Here is a 23,539-nt window from a genome sequence, read left to right as displayed (position 1 = left end):
AAATCACATTATGGCATATATAAATATGTAAGAAGATTATTTTTTTTTTTATTATATCATAAAAATATAATGCTTATTTTAAATATTTATGCTAATTATAAAAAAAAATTATTTTATTTGTTAAAAGAAATAAATTATTCTTTTTATCATTGGGAAAGATATATCTTTATGTGAAAGTTAAGAAGTTGAAAAAGTTTTTAATTTATGAAAAACATCATCAAGTAATTATTTGAAACTTTGGTATGAGATTTATAATAAAAATTTTCAATTATAATTTAAAAAAAAAATTTCTTATACTTTATTAAAAATATTATTTATTTACTTTTAGATTAATAACAATAATAGTGTAATAAGTTTTCATGTTTTTCGTACACTCTATGAGATATTTCTAATCGAGTTTTTAACAAGAAATTAAAATAAAACACGTACCTTTTTTTTCATAATAAAATATAGGAAAATAATTTTTAATTTTTTTCATAAATAAAATTTATATTCTCTTTGTTTATTTTTATAAACTGTGTTTTTTTTTTTTGGTAAAAAAAAAGTATTTTTATATCATATATTATTATAAAATTTAAATTTTTATAAAATTTATTTATTACAAGTTTTAATATATTTATAATTATTTATCAACTACTTGAAAGAAAAATTAATTTTATTTTATCTTATTATATTTTTTTTTTATTTAAATAACATTTTTCTTATCTTTATTTATCTTCAAACATTGACATTACATTAAAAATAATAATACTGCGATTGAGGTCACAGTTTCACTATATATGAGTAGGTCTCTCTTGTAAATACCTAATAAAGGTAAATTCAACTACTGTTATTTATAGGTAGTTTTATAAAAGTTTATACATTGGCATATTATGTATACACTATATTTATGTCCACACCAATAATTTGTTAGATGATACATCAAAAAGAAATTCTATAATTAAAAAATTTTTATAATTTCTAGTTTACAATAATATATATTATTATTATTATTATGTTATCATTTATACATGAACTAGATTTTTTTATGCCTTCCAAAATTTCATTATATTTCATCTTTTATAAAATATTATTTCAAAATTATCTTTGATTATTGGCTTAAACTTAAAAATATATATATATTAAATTTGATATTATATTATAATTTAATATTTAACTTTAAATATTTTTATTGAATATATAATAGTATTAAATTTAACATAAATATATCTATAGTAACTTATAATTTTTCCTCTTTTCATACTATAAATATTTCATTTTTTGAATGAAGTAATTTCAAATGAAGTATATTTTAAATAAATATATAAAGTTTAAAAACTCAATTTTTTTTATTTGTAAATATTTAAATTATAATTCAAGTGTATTAGTTGTCGTAACAAATTTCATTTGTTTAAATAAAAAATAACAAAAAAAAAGACTTTTTTTTTACAAATTATTAAATATAAAGTTTTCTATGGCAAAACTACATATAATTTGTTATTATTATAATACAAAAAAATTTTTTTTTTCTTATAATATATGTTAATAAAAGATAAATGTATTGAATAACTCTTTTTTTTTTTCATTGTAAACAAACAATTTTCGATGCTTCAAAATTATGATTTTTTAATACCATCTAATATTTTTAATATAACATATCATTTACCATTTTACTAAGAGAGGCATCTAATAATTTTGAAAAATATTTTATAAATAATGTGTAACATCATTGGCTTTTTATATGTATAAATAAAAATATTATCCATAGATGTCGTTTTAATTTTTGATGTTTATGAATTTGGTCAAAATAAAAATATTTTAAGTAAGATTTATAATAGATAACTTTATTTTTAAATAAAAAAAAAAGATTATTATGACTTATAATTTGTTAGTATATTATTTAAATTTTTATAATTTGAATTATTTTTTAATAAAATTTATTTTAAGAAAACAAGTAAATATAACTCATAAATAAAAAATTTTTTATTATTATTATAATGACATTTTGATACTATTTTTCTATGACAATTTCAAGATGAATAAATTTAATGATTATTAAATAAAATAAATGAGTATTTATTTATAAGTAATACATTATATAATAATGATAAAAAATATTATAAAAATAAAATGATGAGAAAGGTAAAATATAAAGTCTTATTTATTTATTCATGAAGATTTTTTTTTTTTTATAATTCATATAATTAATATTTATTTATCTTAATAAAATTCTTTTATTACTACAGGTTACGTTAAGAAATATTTTTCTCATTTAACTAAAAAATAAATAATATTAAAAATTGTTGTCTTGATTTATATTATTTTTGTAAAAAAAAAAATTTTTTTTATCACTCTATGCTATATTATATTCCAAATAAAATAGATTGTAATATTGTTAAAGATATTTGTTTTCACTTTGTATTTTCTAAGATTATAAACTTGTTTAGATTGTATAAATATATTATGTATCATATTATATACTTACAAACTTATTTTTTATTCAATATAATTTAATTTGTAATTATTTAATCCAAAAAAAAAAAGTATTCTGTTATTGAATGTATATTCTATGTAAAAATTTACCATTTAATTTTCAATTAGATACCATATTTTAAATAAAATAAGATATGTAAAATAAAAAAAACAAATTATAAAAATATTTAATAAGATTAGATAATTTTTTAAATTATTATAACTAAGATACATTTGTGATTCCAAATATTTTACTCTAAATTTTTTTTCTTTTTTTTTATCTCTATAGCATGTGTTTCTTTTCATCAAAGAATACAATGCGGCATTTTTCTTTGTTGAAAAGTATTCATTAGCAGCTGTTGTACAATGTCTAGATTATTCATCTATATAAATTATATAGCGTATTTGACAGAGCCTTCTTAGATATAGTACATTTAATGTTAATAATAAAAGAGTTCCACAATATTGAGATATATGATTATCTATTTCCGTAGTGGTAAGAGAAAGTAGCTTACAATTCAGTTTTCACATTTTAATGACATTGATAAATTTATTGCTAATATTTATTTACAAATTTATAGGCTCTTAAATTGCAACATTGGAATGTTTATATTATTGATAATTGTTTTGATGGCAGGTTTATAATAGTAAGGTATAAATTTATAAAGTGTAAAAAAAAAATTATTCTTTTATTAGATTTTATTTATAATATTAATGATATGATTATATATTTTTAATTTAATTTTATAAAAATATTATTATTTTATAGTAAAATAAATTTTTAAAAATTAACTTTAAATTCTTTTTATCATTAAAATATAAATGAAAGAAAAAATTTTATACAAATGTTAAATCTTTTCTAATTTCATTACTTCCATAAATTGGTAAAATTTAAATTTCAATTGACTAAGTTTTTAGTTTGTACCTTTTATAATGTAAATGTTAAATTATATATAAACAAAATATTTTCAAAAGGCTTGAATATCGCTTATCTGGTTTTATGCTAAAGACATGAATTATGCTTTTGTCTCTAACTTTTATATAAAGAAAATATTTCGTGTCATACATTGTATTTTAGGCTTTATAAATAATTTATAAAATATTTGCAATTGCATATTTTATATGGTATTGTGCCAAAGAACTGTTTTAGAAAGTATTATAATTAATTTCAAAATAATTATTTAGTTCAACATAAATATATTCTTTTTATTTATTTATTTATTATTACTTTTTTTTTCTAAAACGTCATATTTTTCATTTTTAATTTCACTTAATTTCACATATGTATTTATATAAATAAATTTTAGTGACTATATTATAAAATTTATAATTTTTAGAAAATTATGCAGGCTAATGAAAAAGATAACGCTAATAATGATATTAAATTGACATTAGAAGAAAAAAATCTTCTTGCTGATGCAACTAACCCTAATATAAAAGTACCATATTTACCAAATATGATATCTAATGATTATTCAAATTTTGACCCAAAAAAAGTATCATCTGGAAATAGAAGATATAATGATAAAGAATTTTTACCAAAAAGAATAATTTATGTGATGAAGGAACGTGTTTATCGTGATCCAAGAATAGCTCAAATTTGTGCTATGATAATTTTATTTTGGCTTCTTATTGCTCTCCTTGTCTCTGGTATTTTAATGTATCGTTATTTTATCTATAAACCAACATATTGTGGATGGTACTCAACAGATTTTATTTCTAATGGTATTCCAGCTCACCTAGAACAAAATATGGAAATTGATTCAGATGGTTTGTATGAAAAAATTCAAGTTCCACAATTTGGTTTAAATAGAAAAACAATTTATATACATGATTTTAGAAAAAATATTACAGCTATTGTTGATGTTCTTGAACAACGTTGTTTCTTAAAACAATTAGATCATAATATTATTCCAATGCCAAAAGTTTTTATAGATTTAATAAATCAATTACAAGAAGCTTTTCCAGATAGAGAGAAACACTATCCTAGAGTTGTCAAGGAGACCTATCGTGTAGGTCCAAGAATCAGTATTGAAAACTTATTAAAATTAGACAGTGTTATGATAACAAGACACTGTTTATCTAAAGATGTTTTCCAATTAAAAAGAATTTCTCGAAGTTCAGAAAAATTATATTATTTTAAAAGAAAAAGAAGAGGTATAAAAATAATTTTAATTTTAATAATAATATTTTTTTTTATAGGTACTTCTGATTCACAAGTTTATCATTTTTCGGAGTATCAAGGTAATAATATAATTCAAGATGACATTATATTTTAATTATTACTTTAATTATATTGATAATCATATGAAAGATCTTCAAGAAAACAGTCCTTTGTTTTTAATTATCTACTGCTATCAATTAAAAGGGCATATAAAGAAATAACTTTGTTTACTATTATTATTATTAAAAATTAAATTTATAAAAACATTTATATTATGTCAAAATAAAATTGTATATATAAGCCCATGTCAACAAAATATATTAAATTAAAAATAAATTAAACTATTTGATAAAGAATTACTAGTTAAATTCCAATCTTCTACGAACTGTTGCCTCATCATTAACATTAATTTTTCTCCTCTGTTTTGATGCTTTTAATAATGGATTTTCTCGTGCACTACTTGGAAGTGGAATTTCATTATCAGCACATGCATATGGATGAGATTTAAAATAGTTACTTTCTAAACATTTAGTTGCAGTGTATCTTTTTAGTGGATTAAATATAAATGTTCCTTTTATTAGTTCTAATAAATCTTCACTGGCTGCTGTAAAAACTTGATTTAGTTCAATACCAGGTTCTGGTTTTGGTTCACAATATCCTGGTAAATCTACCATCAACTAAAAATAGTATAAAAATTAAATTTTTTTAAATAAAATTTTATACTTACTGGCCAGTCTTCTAATTTTGGTGTCCCTAATATATGAAAAATTTTAGAAAGTTGATCAATATCTGATCTTCCTGGAAATATTGGTGTTCTTAGAAGTAATTCAGCAATTATACATCCAATAGACCAAATATCAATTGAGGTATTATAACTTGAAGCTCCATATAATAATTCAGGGGGACGATACCAAATAGTAATAACTTGACATGTATATTGTTTATTTGGAGAACCAAAAAATCTTGCCAAACCAAAGTCAGTAATTTTGACACGCCCACTACTGTTAATAAGTAAATTGTTAGGTTTTAAATCACGATGAAGTATCCAATTACTATGGAGATATTCAAGACCTAGTAATACTTGAAGTGTAATATTTTTTATATGTGGTAACATCAAAATAATACTTTTATCTTTAATTACAATTTCTAAGTCAGTTTCCATAAAATCCATAACAAGTTGGATATTTTTTTTGTGACCAATGACATCTCTCAACTAAAAAATAAATTTTTAATACCATAAATATTTTAAATAACATACACAAATAATATTATCATGCTTCACTTCTTGAAGTAACTTAATTTCACGTAAAGCTGTACGATTAATTCCATCTCTAACTTCTGTTATTGAACCAAGTTTAATCTTTTTTATAGCAACTAAGTCATTCGTTATGGTATCTTTTGCAAGATAAACATTAGCAAATTGTCCCTCACCAAGATGTTTAACTTTTTCATATCTTCCTTTTTGTGGAATTACTTTTGATGTCTCCATTTTAGATCTAAAAATTATGATAAATATAATTATTATTTATAAGATATTTAATGATTTAAAACATTGTTTAAAAAAAAATTATTTTAATATATAACACTGTAAAACAATTAACAATAATAACAAAAAGTTTTTAAAATATTAACAAAATAAAAAATTAAAAGGCAAGAGGATCAACTTTTTTCTTTCCAACTTTACTAAATTTTCTTTTTTTTCCTTTATTTCTAAATGATGATTTTATACCTGATATGTCATTCTTATGTTTGGTGTTAGAATGCTCAAAAGTACTTGATTCCAAATTTAACCCTCTCAATGCAGGTGGAACCATATAATCAGTAATAGCATGTAAAGTTTCTGTCTGAACTTTTACTTTTCTTAAAGATTTGTTTTGTTCAATAATTGCAAGATCCTTACTATTTTGTGAAAAATAATTTTCTAATTTTTTTGAATTCAAAATTTCTTTTTTAATTTCTGCAAGGCGTGTCTCTCTTATAACACCTCTTGTACAACCACTTAGTGCTTCCCTAGTTCGAAGTAGAAATGTTTCCAAATCTTTCATTCTTATTTCATAAGGAACTATAACATTTTCACCCATACATTCAGAAATTTCATTTAAAATTCCATCAAACATTGTTTTCTCTTCTGGTAAAACAAAAGTAATAGCTGTTCCTTTATTAAATCCTCGTGCTGTTCTACCAACACGATGTATATAAACATCAAGATTATGTGGAAAGTCAAAATTTACAACATTAGAAACATGATGAAAATCAATTCCTCTTGAAACTCCACTTTCATTATCATATTTTGCTCCAGATATTCCTTTTTCTTTTTTTGCCTTTTTAGGTTTTTTTGGTTTATCTTCATCAATTTCTGGTTCAGATAAATCTTTACAATCTGTAGCAATAATATAATTAAATTGACCTTCATTAAATTTTTGAATAGTGTTAAATCTACTATTAGCAGGCATCTCAGGATTAAGAACACATGATGAAATTTTAAAACATTGTAAAAATATTTGTAACTTATAACAACGATCAACATTTGATACAAAAAATATAGTCTTTCCCTGCATAAGTTTTAATTTAAGCATAGAAATTACTACTGTAAATTTCTCCTCCTCTGTGGCACAATTTATTTGATATTGTGTAAGTTGTTCTGAAGAAGGAAGTATATCTTCTTTCAATTTAATTGATATAACAGGTCCAGTAAGTAACAGTTGTTTAATCTCAGTTAAATCATCTGTAATTGTGGCAGAAGTCATAATTGTTTGATATTTTTTTGGCAATTTCTTTTTGATTAACTTTAAATCTTCCTTATATCCAAAGGTAAACAAAAGATCAGCTTCATCAAGAACAACATAACAAACATTTTGTAAAAGATTTGGTTTTAAAACAAGCGCTGAAGTTAATCGTGAAGGTGTTGACACAATGATATCATACTCATTTTCAAGAAATATTTTTTGTTTTTCATCATTTAACTCAGCTAAATTTCCTGCTTGAATAAATGGAAAAGTTGATATTAGTTTACAAAGTAAATTAAAAATTTGAGCAGAAAGTTCTTTTGTTGGAACAATGATGACGGCACAAACACCAGAACTTTCATCAGCTTTTGCCGATGTTGCTTGAACAATTTTTTGTATTAATGGTAGAAGAAAAGCTCCAGTTTTTCCTGTTCCAGTATGAGCACGTGCAATTATATTTTTTTCTTCTAAAACTAAAGGTATAACTGATTCCTGAATTTGTGTTGGTTTTTTCCATCCACAGCTGGCAATAGCCTAAAATAAACTTTATTAAAAAAAAAACGTAAATAAAAAAACAATACTTTTAAAAGTCTTTCTTCCAGATAAAAATCTTTAAATGTTTTTTCACCCATTCTAATATATTTCAAGATGCCAGAAATACTTTAAAAGAATAAAATAAAAAAATATCTAAATTTAATCTTACTTTTATGAACAATATTCAAATAGATTGTCGTGGTGGGAGTGTTATTATTTACAATTACAGTAAAATGCATTGGAGAGTAGATGACATTGCAACTGCAGATTCATAATTTAGAAATAAAATTTTTGTATTTTAATTACGTAATTCATTTGTAATTTTGAAAAAAAAAGATAAAAAAGTAGAAAAACAGAAAATACCTAAATTTGTTTGCTCGGTATTGTCAAAATTTAAAAGCAAGAAAATAAATTTTTTTTTACAAATTATCTATAACTCTTCTTATTTTATCATTATCATTCTTCAAATTTTATCTTGTTATATGCATAATAAACAGTACTTGCAAAAGAAAAAAAACATTCTTCGATTTTAGAATGAAAGAACTAATAAACTTCATACTCACATATAAGTTAACTTATGATGTCTTTAAACTATATTTTCAAACTTTTATATCACAAAAACAATATAAATATACATTTTTTTTATTGTAATATATATTTGGAAAAGTTACATTTTTACTTAAATTTTATGCCTTCAAAATCTTCTGATTTCATATAAAGCAAAATAGTGAAATTGTGTTTCAAATTACTATGTCTTACAACGATCAATTGGGAAATAGTTTAAGTTTTCAATTTGGTGTAACGATAACTTTAAATTCAACTTACAATAACAGAAGATACTTTTTTTCTAAGGTTTGTTTGACAAATTTTTAAAAATTTAACTATTTTTAGATTTCAAAATGATTATTCCTATTCGTTGTTTCACATGTGGAAAAGTTATTGGAAATAAATGGGAAGAATACATAAAACTTCTTCAAGAAGAGAATACCGAAGGAGATGCTCTTGATGCTTTGAAGCTTAAAAGATATTGTTGTCGGCGAATGCTCCTTTCACATGTAGATTTAATTGAGAAATTACTAAATTATTCACCACTTGAAAAATAAGATCTACATTTTTAATTATGAAAATTCCGTATATGATAACAATTTGGGTCTCTGTTTTTTATTCAAATTTTTGTTTTTTTTTAAATTGTCATTATCTTGTATTTAATAAAATCTTGATTTAAATATATTTTTTTTCTGTTGTAAAACTTTATCTAAATTTAAACAATTATTAAATTAATTTTTGATATTAAGATACTTTTAAGTAAATTTTAATTGTGGAGATATTATCATTTAATTATATTTTTTGTACATACAATGATGATTTTTAAGTAAAAAAATGTTTTCAAAATATAAGATTTTAAATTTAGATAACATTATAAATATCTATACATTAGTTTAAGGATAAAAAGATCACAATATTTTATTTTTTTTATCAAAAAATGTTTTATTGTACAATCATTAATTTTAATTAGTATATATTTTATTGAAAAAAAAAATATTAAAAATAAATGTGTAAAAAGTGTTATAAGTAGTTAATATAAATTTTTAAAAATACTATAATTTATCATACACTGGATTGTTGGTCCAATAAAAATTCATAATACAGTGATAATCTTTTTTCTAGCAAAAGTAATTTTTGTATTTGTCCTCGTATTTCTAGTAAAGAATTCTTAATTTTTGTTAAATCAAGTTGATATAAGTTATTATCTTTAATGTAAAATGATGGACAACTATTTATTGTGGTGATTGAAAATGGTGCATAAATTAAAGAAGTATCTTTTGGCTGAGTTATTGTATTTTCAGTGGAAGATTCAGTTGTTAGTAATCTATTAGAATAATCTTTATCAAGAGATATTGCTTCAATTGATGAAATATTTCTGGAAATAGTTACATGTGATTTGTTATCTTTTATTGGAAAAGTATCAATTTCATGCATATATTTAAAAACACTTTCAAGTACTGATGTACTAGATAATAATTTTGAAACACTTGTTTTGTCAATATTTAAATTATGAATTTTGTCAATACTGTCATTAAAATTTATATGCATGGGTTCATTAGATATATATTCTTTTTCTTCTATCTCAATACTTTCATATGGCAAACTTTCAATTTTATTCTCTGATATACTATCATACATATTATAGTCATTTATTAATAGGTAAACAACATGCTCATTTTGAAGAGAACACAGATCATTATTAATTATACCACAAGGCTTGTTGTCAATTGAAGCCATCAAAGGTGCAATTAAAATATCTTTTGAAGATTCATCTTCAATTTCTGCTATCCTAGTAAAACATTTGTCAAATATTTTGTTATTCAAATGGTCAACATTAACTTGAAATATCTGTTCAAATGGATATTTTAAAGTTATCAATTTTTTACTAGACTCAATTTGAATATTGAAATGTTTTATATATTTATTGTAATCAATAAAATACTCTGGGTAAATATCATTAATACTGGGTAATGAAACTAATGATAGTGTATCATTTTTAAATGATATTCCATTATAAACGTATTTTTGTAATTTGTTGATATATTTTACAAAAGTTTCTAATATTTCACTTTCATTTTTTTTAATTTCTAAAGGTAGTTTTTCATCAATATTAACATTTATTAATGACAATTTTTTTTCATTACTATCTTTTTTAAACTTATAATTAGGTTGAATATTTACGAAATAATATATTTTTTTAACTTTTACTTCATTCGCTTGATATTTAACTACCGGTTTATTTAAAATAGTGGAAGATTTTTTTAAACTTTGCTCAGTTTTTGATAAACAGTTTAATGGAGTTTCATTTACATAATACACTATTTGAGTTTCTTTTAATAGATGACTAGAACTAGCATCATTAACGTTTAAAGAACTTTTTGTATTTTCTTTTTTATTTTTTTTATACCCACTTGATGAAATAGTAATTGTTACTGATTTTTCAATTGTTTTTTTAACAATACTTTTCCATAACTGTTTAGGCAGAAAAAATTTAACCTTTGATTTCAGTGACCATTTTTTGGTCATAGTTAGTAATAATAAAATCTGATTAGTTTGTTAAAAATTTTATTATAAAAATATCGTTTGTTTAATATATGTAAGTTTATTAGATATATAATATCAATAAATTAGAATAACAATGAATTTATTAAATATTCATTAAAAAAAAAGAGGTCAATAAAATGATTAAAATTAAGAAAGCAATAATTTAATATTGAGGTTAAATTTTAAAATCGGTGTCTATTTTCTAAATTTAGAATACTTAATAATATTAAAATAATCACTTAAAAATTAGCATTATAATATTTATTTAAGTTTATTAAAATTTTTTTACGCCTAATAAATCAATAAATTAAAAAAATAAAAAAAAAACTTTTTAAAAAATTTTTGAAACTTCTTAAAAGGTATGTTATCGTTTTTAAAATGTCAGACTACCATAAATATGTAAAAAAAAATTTATTCACTTTTAATTTACATAAAAAAGGGACACCGACTTTAAAATAGATCCCAAATTAGAAACTGTAATCACCCATGTTAGTTTTTCGAAATGCATCAATGTGAAGTGATACAAAATTAGCAAAAGAACCGATAAAATTTGAATGAATATCATTAATAAAACATTTAGCCACTGGGTCATTTTTATCAAGTTTACAAATTTCGTCAATTATACGTAATGCATGAAAAGGACCAGCATATTCAACAAAACATTTTTCTGGATTTTTTTGTTGATAAGTTGACCACATATCTTTTTCTTTATCCGTTTTAAGACTAAGTTTAGGTCCAAATGATTCAAAAAAAGACATTCCATCAACTAAAAGTTTTTCATATTCACTTTTGTGATGTACAAGAAATGACCGGTAGTCAGCGTCATCTTCAATGAAACCAAAATGTTTATTATAAAAAGTCATATATTTTAAAATAATCCAATTTAATGTTTTATACTCACTACCCGGCATGAGATTTTTACCATTTTTAATTTCTGTATAATCTTCATTTAATAAACTTATAGCATCATCACTGACACCATATTTTTCAAGATGTAAAAAAGAATCAGTTGGCTTACTAGATTCCGAAACTTTACTTGAAACACGTTTGTTAGATAATCGCCCTTTAGGCATAGGTTCAACAGAACCTCCACCATTATCACTACTCGGTGTAATAGTACGACTGTCTGATATATTTCCATCTGATTTTGTAATAAAACATTTTTTTGCTTCAACATCAGAAAAAAACCTATCATAACGATTATTCCAACCGTGAAAATGAACTTTATATTTCTTTTTACGGTCATCAAGATTAATATTAATAATTTTTGCTTCATAGAAAGCATCTGCATTTGGCTCTGAACAATAGATATGATCATCTAATTTAATTAACGTCAAATCAACAGCTTTTTCATGTTTTAATTCATCCCTTGTCTTAGGAAGATTCTTTCCTGCTACTCCTTTTGGTGCCATTTTTAGTGAAAAATAATCATATGAATATAATATATATTATTTGTATCTAGAAAAATATTTGACGTTTGCTTTTCAAATAAACAATTTCAATTTATAAAAAAAAAATGACCAATCTATTGAGATGTCCTGTTGTTATGAAATAACTCAAGTACACACTTTTTTGAAACACGTAAAGTTTATTCATTTGATTCGTTACGAGACCATTATGTATCCAATAGATTTTCCTTTTATAATATTTAAAATATTAACTGTAATTTTTTTAATTATACTGTTAAGATGATATGTAGTAGATTTTTAATCATATAAAAATTTGATTATAAAAATTATAAAAACATATCTGTTAAATGTTTATGCTATAATTATGAATTGACAAGTTTAATAGATAATGATAATTTATTACTGAACTTTGGATAATGTTTAAAAGTATAATTAAAAAATACATTTATGAAAAATATTTTTAAAAAATTTTTTACATCAAAAATTAAATTACATAAAAGTTTGCTCAAAACTAGCTATTTTAATAATATAATTATTTTTAAATGAATTATTTTTATCTAGAAAAAATAATTTAAATTATATATTATGGATAAAATTTAAAATAATTTTTTAAATATTATATATTTATATCATTTACCGAACAACACATCTTTAAGGAATAATTAAATTTTTATTGTAAAAATTTTATAAAATGGATAAGATATATATGTTGATATGTTAAAGATGAAAAATAAAGATAGATAATTGAAGATAATTTTTTAATGTAAAGTAACTTTGTTAAATATATATAACAAATATAATTTTAAAATACTCTTGGTCAATAAAATACTTTTAAGTTTATTAATGTGATAAATTACTTTGATTTAACTATTTTCTTAGAATCTGAAAATATTTTCAATCTGGTTGTAATTTAAGTGCTGTGTTTTAGTTTGTTTTTTTTAATATAGAAAATTTGTTATAATTGTTACAAAAATATCGTGTTCTTTAATTAAAAAAGTTACTTTTTAATCCAAATTTTATATTATCAACATACAACAAATTTTTAAAGACCATTTAAAATATTTTAATTTAATAACATTTAAAATAATCACAATTATTTTTTGATCCTATCAATGTTTAATATTTGATAACTAATTAAAAATTAAAAACACATTATGGAAATTAATTTATATTATTTAGAACTTAACATTATATGAAATATACAAGTTTATAAATGGTTAAAAAAATTTTACGCTAATAAAAAAATCAATTGATAAAAAAAAATTACATAATAATAGGGGAAAAATTTATTTTTAGTATGCTACATAAATATTGCCATTCAATTTCTAAAGAGCATAGAAATTTTACAAAAAGTGGATACCACTAAGTTGATTGAAAAACACTTTTTTTAATTAATATTTGAGATCTATTTATTATTACATTGTTGAAACATGTCCTGTCAAAATAGCCAAATCACAATATCCGCTATCAGAATTAGTTGGTGCTTTTACCTGTCTTATTTTTAATACAACCATACTAAAATTAAAAAAAAATATTATTATTATTTGCTTTTAAATTACTTACTCATCAACTCCTATTAATTGATAAAATTTTGAATGATCACATAGATCTTGTGTCATATCACCTGTTTTCCATGATCGTCCTTCGACACCATGACGATGAAATGCTAAAAATGAATCAGGCAAAACAAGTATTGCTTCAACATTAAATGTAAATATAAATGTATTAGGTGACTGTACTCTTTTTTTTAAATTACCATTCATATCTATAAAAAGTACTTTGTTGTTATAACTTAATAAAATTGTGTCACTATCTAATTGCTTCATCGATTTTACTTCAATTTTTTCCATTGTTCTTAATTGAAAAGGATTAATTTCTAGTAAATTTTTTTGTGTTAATGTTGCTCTATTAGATGAATGAATTAAAGTTGAATTTCTGTTAGAATCACATGAAGAATCAACATCGTCATCGTTAACAGAAGATGTATCAGATGTGTTTTCATTATAATCATTAAAATCTCCCGTATGTAAAAAAAATTGATTAGTCTCTTTAGATCTATATACACCAATACAAATTTTTGGAAAGTCAGAATCAACAGCTGTTGATCCATATAAAAATTGAAAAGGTTTTAGTGGTAAAAAAGGAAATTTTTTAACATCAATTTTCTTTAACATTAAAAACTTCTTATATGGATCATACCATTGATACAATAATAAGGCGTTTGGTATCACACAACATAAATATGTATTTTCCATTCCAAAAGGACTTTTATCAATGATACATTGTAGACAATCTTTTGTTTCTACAAGTTTTACCGTAACAGCCAAAGCTTTTGGCAAAAATTTCTCAGGTATTCTATTTACAGTTTTACTTAATTTATGTGCTATATTTTTTTGAGTTAATGAAATTAAATCATGACGATAAATATAAGGTGTCTTTCCTTGTAACGCCATTAAAACACCATTAATAACATATAACCAGACACATCTTTTTTTATGAAGAAGTTTTAATGAATTTTCATGTAATTCATCAAAATCTAATGAAAATATTCCTTCTTCTGCTCCTATAAGTAATAACTTTTTTTTTGTTTGAGGATTAATCCATGATGCAGTACAATGAATTTTATATCCACAATCATGAAATATATTAACAAAACACGCACCCATTGTAACAGCTGGAGTATGTAAAAATTCAGATGAATTTTTTGAATCAGAAGGTTCTGTCACACAACGATGTAATGTTTTAATACATTTATTATTATCAATAGGTGGTGGTGGTGGAATTGCTGTTGGTCTTCTATTTAAAAATTTAGGAGTTGAAGAGTATTGTATTTGTATGTTTTCAACATCTTCACATTTTTCTTTTAATTCTGGTTGTGATAATCTACTTGATAAATTTTTTTCATTACAATAACCATTTTTAATTTCTTGTTCAGTTGGGTTAACTTTAGGTGTTCCAAATGATAATTTTGATCTTCCTTGATTAATAGATTGATTATTAGATAATTCTAATGTACTATCATCACGAATTGAAATTGTTGACATTCGTGATATCATGTGATCTTCTTCATTTTTATAATATATTGAAGGATTATTAACTTTATCAAGTAATTCTTTTGTTAAATGTGAAGATAATTCACCGATTACAAAATTACACGTCTAAATTATTTTTTATATAAAATTATTAATGGAGAAGTAGTTAAAAAACATACAACAAGTAATTTTTCAGGAGATGGCCTCCTTTTTGGATTTTTTGTTAAACATAATTTTATAAATTCATGAAATAATGGCGACCATTTATCTTTTTCTTTTAATCGTGGTGGTTTATAATTATTTTTTGTCATCATATATAAAACCGACATTGGATGCAATTCAAAATGTGGTGGTTGTAATTCGGCTAATTCAATTGCTGTAATTCCTACTGACCATACATCACATTCATTTCCGTATCCTCCTTTTTTCTCAACACAAGCAACTTCTGGTGCCATCCAATATGGTGTGCCAATAAAAGATTTTCTCTTTCCAATAGTCTCTGTAATTTGAGCAGCTACCCCAAAGTCAGCTAAAATTTGTAAAAAATTTATTAGAAAAAATATTCAATTAGTAGTATAAAATAACAAATAAAATTTACCAAGTTTAACATCCCCTTTAGATGTTAATAAAATATTAGCGCTTTTCACATCCCTATGAACTTGTCGTTTTGAATGTAAATAATGTAATCCTCTTAATGTTTCTCTACAGACAAATGCTATCTGTTGTTCTTTTAATGGTCCAGTTACTAAAAAAATATTTTAAAATTTAAAAAATAAATAAAAAAAAAATACATTGATAAATATCTTGAAGTGACCCGCCACTACAATATTCCATAACAATCCATAATTTATCACGTTTTAAAAAACTATTATAATATGCAATAATATTAGGATGTAGGCAATCTTTAAGCATATAAATTTCTTGTTGAATTGCAGCAAAATTATCTCCTGCTTCAAGTTTAACAACTTTAATTGCCGTTATTAAGCCCGTTTTTATTTCTTTTGCTTTCCATACTTCACCATATGTACCAGAACCTACAGTTTGAATTAGATTGTAAAAGTCTGTAGGATCAGCTCGCCTTATAACATCATTATTCATTAAACTAAAAAAATAAAAATAAATAATAATAAAAAGGTAAAAATAAAAGATTAGTATAATTGTTAAAAATAATTAATCTTTTTATATAAATTATAAACAATTGATAAGATATATAAAAATTGACATAAGTGTTAAAATTATTTTATGTAGACGTCTAGAACTATAAATAATATTGTGGTCAGCAAATAAATAAACTAAAATGATGGAAAATAAATATGGCTATGAAAATATTTAAATTACAATAAAAGTAATGATAGAGAATACAGAAATTGGAAATAATAAAAATAATGATTGTTATAAAGAGATAAAATTTGCACATAACATGTATTTGTGCTTTACTATACTTATTAAAAAAAAAAGATGTAGTGAAGAGTTCAAATCAATTTAATTTATATTATTTTTAATTCAACAAATGTATTCATTTTTTAAAATACTTCTATAAAGTGAGCAAATAAATAATAAGAATTTTACATCTTTTCATATTTTATATCTGGTCACTCAAAAATTTTTATTATTGTCTTTGGGAATATATAAAAATATTAAGAAATAAAGAAAAAAGGGCACATAAGAAAAAAAGCATTAAAAATATAATATTATTACAATTTTGAATTTTAAAGAAATAAGATTTTTACACAAATGTTGGCATTAATTATTAGTAAAAAATAATAAATAATTGGTAGAAAAATATTATAAGATTATTTTGGCAAATTTACTTAAAATTTAAATACACATAATCCTAACACATTTGACTTTTAGTTTAAAATCTAAATATTTATGATTCCATTAGTAAAAAAAAAAGATAAAAATTTATTGCATATTAATTAAAAATAAAAAATTATAAATAACAAGATTTTGCAACAAAAAAAAAATTATATGTATACATACAACTATGGACACTCCACAAAAAAAAACTATAGTTAACAAAATTTGACTAAAAATAACCAATAACAATACACTTTAAATGATTGCAGTAACGTCAAAATACAATGGACAATACTGGTGTAAAGTTTATCCAAAAGTTGTAAATAAGATATTCAATAAATTTAAATTATAGTATAAATTTTGAATATGTTATATGAGCTAAAATGTAAATCGATTGCTATCATAAGAATTAAAACTCATATAAATACATTATCAAATTTTACATTTATAATTATATATTTAAAAAAAAATTAAAAATAGAAGTAGTATTTTAATATCATATTAGGCTAAATCTAGTAGTAAATGCAAAGATAAACAAAAAAATTTCTGTTTGTAACAATAGATTTTATAGTCATATAAAATGAAATATTTTATGAGGTAAGAACTAAAATTCATATATGGAGATGACAACGAAATAAAAGGATAAAAACTACATATTCATAAAAAATACATAAAACAAACAATTTTTCTTTTTAAAAGAATATATAGAATACAATGGAGAAAATTATATTTTAAAAAATCATTTATAAAAATTTTTATTGACAAACAAATAAAATTATAATATACTTACAGAGATTTGAAAAGAGAAAAAAATATTAATAAAATAAACCAATAAAAAATAAAATATTTTTATAAATAATTTAACTATTAAGAAGGAAAAATGTTACAAAAAATATTATGATCCAATTAGTAATTGATTTAGATTTAATCTTAGAACGCAAATATTAATGTTGTAAATAATTTTGAAAGTAAAAATATATTAATTTAAATAATAACATTTGAATGTTGTACATTCTTTTAAAAAAAAAATTTAAAAGTGCTTTTTTTATAATAAAAAATATTAAAAACAACTTAGCTGTAAAATTTGTTAAGAAACAACTCATTCATATTAAATGTCCTAAAGATCATAGGAAAAAAAAAATGTTTATGTAGATATAAACTTGTCTACAGTAAATAAATACTATTTCACTGGTCAATATATATAAAAACAGAATCATTCAATTGTTATCCTAGATAATGATAATTATATTTTTAGTATGCCATTTTAAAATAACAATAATAATATTATTATTATTGAAAAACAAATTATTTATTTATAATTTTAATGTTTGATCTAAATATTATAAAAATATAAATTAGCTAGTAATTACATATTTGGAGGAAATGACATTAATGTTGAACTTTTAAGCAATGGCAATTGTTATGGTGGCACAAAATACATACTTCTCCAATTCACTAATATTTGAATTTGTTTAGTTTTTAAAAGTAGTTACAATATAAGTAAGAGATATGGGTGATACTGAAAATACTAATAAATCATCTGGTCTACCTAATAAAGCTTTTAAAGTTAAAAACAAGGTAAGTTTATAATTTAAAATACAAATATATTATTACCAATTAAAACATTTCATTTAGGCCCCAGCTCCAATTCAAATTACAGCAGAACAAATAATTAGAGAAGCACAATCTAGGCAACTTGATGTTCCTACAAAAAGAAAAGCTCCAAAAATAACAGATGAAGAGGAATTAGCTGAACATTATAGAAAAAAAAGAAAAGAATATGAAGATGATATTAGAAAAAATCGTATCCAGTTAAATAATTGGACAAAATATGCTAAATTTGAAATATCTATTGGTGAAATACAACGTGCTAGAAATGTATATGAACGTGCTTTATCACAATTTCCAACAAATCCAACACTATATTTACAATATGCCGAAATGGAATGCAAAAATAAACAGGTTAATCATGCAAGAAATATATATGATAGAGCAGTCCTTATTCTTCCAAGAAATTCTCAATTTTGGACAAAATATGCTTTGTTAGAAGAAACTATTGGCAATATTCCAGGAGCTAGGACTGTCTTTGAAAGGTGGATGGAAACTGAACCAGATGAGCAGGCTTGGCAAACATATATAAATTTTGAAAAACGTTATAAAGAACATGATAAAGTAGCAAACATATATCAAAGATTTTTACATATTCATGGAGATATAGAAAAAAATTGGGTAAAATATGCTAAGTATGAAGAAAGTTGTGGAGCTATTGATACAGCCAGAAAAGTATTTGAAAGTGCTGTAAATTATTTCCAGGAACATGTTTCTGGATATTTACTATCAGAATTTGCCAAATTTGAGGAAAGACAAAAAGAAATTGAACGTGTTCGTACTATTTGTCAATTTTCTCTTAAAAATTTACCTGAAGATGAAACAGGTGAAATTTTTAATCTTTATACGAAAGTTGAAAAACGTCATGGTACAATTAGTGACATTGAAAATACTGTTTTTATTAAAAGAAAAAATATATATGAAAAAGAAATTGAGGAAAATGGATATAATTATGATGCTTGGTTTGATTATTTAAAGCTTATATGTCAATTTAGTCAGACACATGATGAGGTTATTGACAGTTTTGAAAGAGCTATTTCCTGGTGTCCTCCATCATGTGAAAAAAGAGATTGGAGAAGGTATATATATTTATGGATAAAATATGCCATTTATGTTGAATTGACGATGAATGATTTAGAAAAAACGAGGAAAATTTATAAAAAATGTATTGAATTAATACCACATAAAGAGTTTACTTTTGCTAAAGTATGGATTATGTTTGCAGAATTTGAATTACGTCATGATAATTTAGATGGGTATCGTAAAATTATGGGAAGAGCTATTGGACAATGTCCAAAGAATAAATTGTTTAATAGTTATATTGAAACTGAAATAAAATTACAAGAATTTGATCGTTGTCGAATGTTGTATACAAAATGGCTTGAATTTTCTCCTGAAAATCCAAATATTTGGATTAAATATGCTGAATTAGAAACATTATTAGATGAAATTGATAGAGCTCGTAGTATATTTGATACAGCTGTAAAATTACCTCAACTAGATATGCCTGAAGCTTTATGGAAAGCTTATATTGATTTTGAAATTCAACAAGAAAATTATAATAATGCAAGACTTTTATTTGAACGTTTATTAAAACTTGCTAATAACATTAAAATTTGGCTTACATATGCTGAATTTGAAACATCTATTGGTAAAATAAAAAATAGTAGAGAGGTGTATGATCGTGCAAATACAGCTTTACTTAATGGTAAGAAAGAAGATCGTATTACACTTCTTAAAGCTTGGCGTACATTTGAAAAACGTCATGGTGATACTGAATCTAAGAATAAGATAAAAGCTTTAATGCCTAAGAAAATTAAGAAAAGAAGGCAAATTCAGACAGCTGATGGAATTGATGCAGGATGGGAAGAGTACTTTGAATATGTCTTTGCTCAAGATCAAATAAATAAAGGTGGCTTCAAATTACTTGAAGCTGCTAAAAGATGGAAAGAAAAACAAACAGAAGGTGATAGATAATTACAACATTATTTGTTTAAATTTTTTTTTTTTTGTTTTAATCCATGATCAATATTTAATGTTTTTAAATGTCGTTTATACAAATGCACCTGGTGTATATAATTAAAATTTATGCGTTATAAATCGCTGATAAAAATATTTCATGAGAATAAAGCAGACTTTAACTTTTATTAATTGTAAAGCCAAAATATTCTATTCTCAATATACTAATATATTGTCTTATTAGATAACGACTAATGATCTAAGGTACGTTGAAATGTTCAATTAAGAACAGGAATGCTATTTATCAAAAATTTTTTTTCTATAATAGTCATTAAAATCTAGTTGAATGACTTTCTTTTTTCTCCATAGATTTATACGATTTTCTTCCGTCTTTCCTTTTAATAGAATGTGTAATGGAATAACATTTAAATAATGCAAAAAAAATATTATTTTTTCAATAATAGATATAATTTTTGTCTTTTTTTTTTTATTTATTTACAATTTTTTTAAAATTATTAAAAAATGTAAAACCAAATGGAACATTTATTATTATTTTTTTTTTGTTATAAAATTTTTTTTTATACAGGAATAATTTTAATAATACTAATAAAACACGATCTTATGTTTCCTAATTAAGTAGAATGTGCAAATATTGCTTTAAGCCATTATGCAATAAAAATTATTAGATTTATACTTTTAAAGCGTGTTCAAAAACAAAATTAAATAAATATTATAAAGTATAAAAACGAGATTTATCAAAATAATGCAATCTTCTTTGTGAAAAGCTACACTACTGTAATAAATTTGCTTAAATTATAAAAAAAAAGTTTATTAAAGATTATTTAAATATTTCTTATCTGTTAAATCATTACCTTTATACGTATATTAATTTATAATGATTTTATCGTTCTAGTGGATTCAGGTCATTAAATGTATTCCTCATTATACAAATCTTTTTAATCAACATCCTATAAATATATTATACTAATCAACATAAAATTTATTTAACTGTCACTTTTCATATTTTAGAAAATAGCTTTTTGTTTTGTACTTTAAAAAATATAATCTATTATTAATAAATAAAAAAAATTATTGTTATAGTTAATAAATATATTTATTTTAGGATCATATGTCAACAAATAAGGAATTGGTATCATCCGTAACTCATTCATATACATCGTCCATTGGCGAAGCATTGACAAAAGGAGATCTTAAATATTTAATGGAAAATATTTGGGTCGTTAGGTTTCTTCTTATACTTTTAGGATATAGTACTGTGATTATACCATGTATTATATTAGTAAAATTTATTAGGAGAAAATTTTTATCTAGACCAGATTATAGGGGTGATAATATTTTTTGGAAGGTACTTAGATTTTTTGCTGTTGGTCAACCAGAATATTCATTAACAGGAGGTAATGAAACAAATGTAAAAAATAATAAAAATGAATTTAAAGAGGAAAAAGAAACAAAAAATGAAAGGAGGAAATTTTTTGATGATTGTTTAATATTATTATTTTATTCTCTTGGTATTCAATCAAATTTTGTTATTATGGGTTTTATACAAGAAAAAATTATGACACAGGGATATTCTGTTATAGGTAATGAAGCAATTATTGAAAAATTTGGAGATGCTCAATTTTTAGTTTTGTGCAATAGAATTGTTGCCTTATTTTTTTGTTGTGCCATATTATTATGTATTAGAAGAAGGCAACCTCCACATGTTCCACCATTTTATTATCATTCATATATATCATTGTCAAATACTTTGTCTTCATGGTGTCAATATGAAGCATTAAAATTTGTATCATTTCCAACACAAACTGTATGTAAAGCATCAAAAGTTATACCAACAATGATTATGGGTAGATTATTAAGAAAAGAAAAATATTCAAAAGAAGATTATGCAATGGCATTTTGTCTTGCATTTGGAGCAGCTATTTTTTTTTTATCTCAAAATAAGGCTACTTCAACAAGTTTAACAGAACATACAACAACAATATCTGGAATAATATTAATGGCAGGATATTTAGGTTTTGATGCATATACATTAAATAAGCAAAAACAGTTATTTGATACGAGACCTAAATTATCTAAATATCAAATGATGCTCGGAGTTAATTTATTTAGTGCTGTTTTATGTACAGTTTCACTACTAGAACAATCAACTTTTTTTAGTAGTATTGAATTTATGGTATCACATCACACTTTTGCCCGTGATACTTTTTTACTATCTTTATCTGGATCAATAGGACAGGTTTGTTTAAAAAAAGTATATCTAAATAATAATCTATTTAAGATATTTATTTATATGACAATTGAAAGATTTGGACCAATTGTATTTGCTGTAATTATGACAATTAGACAAATTATATCCATAGTACTTTCATCTTTATACTTTAATCATGGACTTTCTATTATTGGTTTAGTAGGACTAGTAATAGCCTTTGGTTCAATTTTATTTTCAACTTATAGAAGATATTTTGTAAATGAAAAAAAAAAGAAACCAGTTACGAAATAAGAAGTTATTTTATCTTCAAATTTCGGTTATTTAATTTGCATGTAAATAAAGAAAATTTCAAAATCATAAATAAACAAATTTTAACAATAATATGTATCGATACAGAGCTCCACAATAACATTAAAAAAAGGGGGCATTTAACTAATTATATTTTTTCTAAGATGTTTAAAACAATGAATATTATTTAGAAAAACAATAACAATTAGAGGGATGCTTCTCTTAAAGATCAAATATTTTGTAAAGCC

General features: G+C 22.5%; 9 protein-coding genes across 9 annotated transcripts; 4 read left to right on the top strand and 5 right to left on the bottom strand.

The window, feature by feature from the left end:
• Window positions 1-3,794: 3,794 nt before the first annotated feature.
• SRAE_1000139100 (BRICHOS domain-containing protein) lies at window positions 3,795-4,836 on the top strand (the record flags this gene model as incomplete). The annotated part of the gene is made up of 3 exons (XM_024648339.1): window positions 3,795-4,608; window positions 4,654-4,695; window positions 4,766-4,836. 3 exons carry the CDS (start codon window positions 3,795-3,797, stop codon window positions 4,834-4,836), a joined length of 927 nt encoding a protein of 308 aa, XP_024502328.1.
• Window positions 4,837-4,974: 138 nt separating this feature from the next.
• SRAE_1000139000 (Cyclin-dependent kinase 7) lies at window positions 4,975-6,104 on the bottom strand (the record flags this gene model as incomplete). The annotated part of the gene is made up of 4 exons (XM_024648338.1): window positions 4,975-5,292; window positions 5,343-5,686; window positions 5,741-5,828; window positions 5,874-6,104. The coding sequence occupies 4 exons, from the start codon at window positions 6,102-6,104 to the stop codon at window positions 4,975-4,977; spliced, it is 981 nt and encodes a 326-aa protein (XP_024502327.1).
• A 154-nt stretch (window positions 6,105-6,258) lies between these two features.
• On the bottom strand, window positions 6,259-7,973 carry SRAE_1000138900 (Probable ATP-dependent RNA helicase DDX56; the record flags this gene model as incomplete). The annotated part of the gene is made up of 2 exons (XM_024648337.1): window positions 6,259-7,875; window positions 7,923-7,973. 2 exons carry the CDS (start codon window positions 7,971-7,973, stop codon window positions 6,259-6,261), a joined length of 1,668 nt encoding a protein of 555 aa, XP_024502326.1.
• Window positions 7,974-8,774: 801 nt separating this feature from the next.
• SRAE_1000138800 (DNA-directed RNA polymerases I, II, and III subunit RPABC5) lies at window positions 8,775-8,978 on the top strand (the record flags this gene model as incomplete). The annotated part of the gene is made up of 1 exon (XM_024648336.1): window positions 8,775-8,978. The coding sequence occupies one exon, from the start codon at window positions 8,775-8,777 to the stop codon at window positions 8,976-8,978; it is 204 nt and encodes a 67-aa protein (XP_024502325.1).
• Window positions 8,979-9,483: 505 nt separating this feature from the next.
• Window positions 9,484-10,947, bottom strand: SRAE_1000138700 (Hypothetical protein; the record flags this gene model as incomplete). The annotated part of the gene is made up of 1 exon (XM_024648335.1): window positions 9,484-10,947. One exon carries the CDS (start codon window positions 10,945-10,947, stop codon window positions 9,484-9,486), a length of 1,464 nt encoding a protein of 487 aa, XP_024502324.1.
• Window positions 10,948-11,432: 485 nt separating this feature from the next.
• Window positions 11,433-12,377, bottom strand: SRAE_1000138600 (Chromo domain-like and RNA binding activity-knot of a chromodomain-containing protein; the record flags this gene model as incomplete). Its single annotated transcript, XM_024648334.1, has 1 exon — window positions 11,433-12,377. One exon carries the CDS (start codon window positions 12,375-12,377, stop codon window positions 11,433-11,435), a length of 945 nt encoding a protein of 314 aa, XP_024502323.1.
• Window positions 12,378-13,789: 1,412 nt separating this feature from the next.
• On the bottom strand, window positions 13,790-16,504 carry SRAE_1000138500 (Protein kinase domain and Citron-like domain and Serine/threonine-/dual specificity protein kinase, catalytic domain and Protein kinase-like domain-containing protein; the record flags this gene model as incomplete). Its single annotated transcript, XM_024648333.1, has 5 exons — window positions 13,790-13,889; window positions 13,938-15,532; window positions 15,586-15,935; window positions 16,005-16,151; window positions 16,198-16,504. The coding sequence occupies 5 exons, from the start codon at window positions 16,502-16,504 to the stop codon at window positions 13,790-13,792; spliced, it is 2,499 nt and encodes an 832-aa protein (XP_024502322.1).
• A 2,211-nt stretch (window positions 16,505-18,715) lies between these two features.
• Window positions 18,716-20,791, top strand: SRAE_1000138400 (Protein crooked neck; the record flags this gene model as incomplete). The annotated part of the gene is made up of 2 exons (XM_024648332.1): window positions 18,716-18,784; window positions 18,842-20,791. The coding sequence occupies 2 exons, from the start codon at window positions 18,716-18,718 to the stop codon at window positions 20,789-20,791; spliced, it is 2,019 nt and encodes a 672-aa protein (XP_024502321.1).
• Window positions 20,792-20,849: 58 nt separating this feature from the next.
• SRAE_1000138300 (Adenosine 3'-phospho 5'-phosphosulfate transporter 1) lies at window positions 20,850-23,294 on the top strand (the record flags this gene model as incomplete). Its single annotated transcript, XM_024648331.1, has 7 exons — window positions 20,850-20,885; window positions 21,018-21,037; window positions 21,897-21,923; window positions 22,088-22,188; window positions 22,231-22,374; window positions 22,420-23,030; window positions 23,073-23,294. 7 exons carry the CDS (start codon window positions 20,850-20,852, stop codon window positions 23,292-23,294), a joined length of 1,161 nt encoding a protein of 386 aa, XP_024502320.1.
• Between the last annotated feature and the right edge of the window lie 245 nt (window positions 23,295-23,539).

The sequence above is a fragment of the Strongyloides ratti genome (assembly GCF_001040885.1).
Source record: "Strongyloides ratti genome assembly S_ratti_ED321, chromosome : 1".
Lineage (NCBI taxonomy): Eukaryota > Metazoa > Nematoda > Chromadorea > Rhabditida > Strongyloididae > Strongyloides > Strongyloides ratti.
Note: the sequence above shows the minus strand (reverse complement) of the source record. Positions and strands in the feature narration are given on the sequence as shown.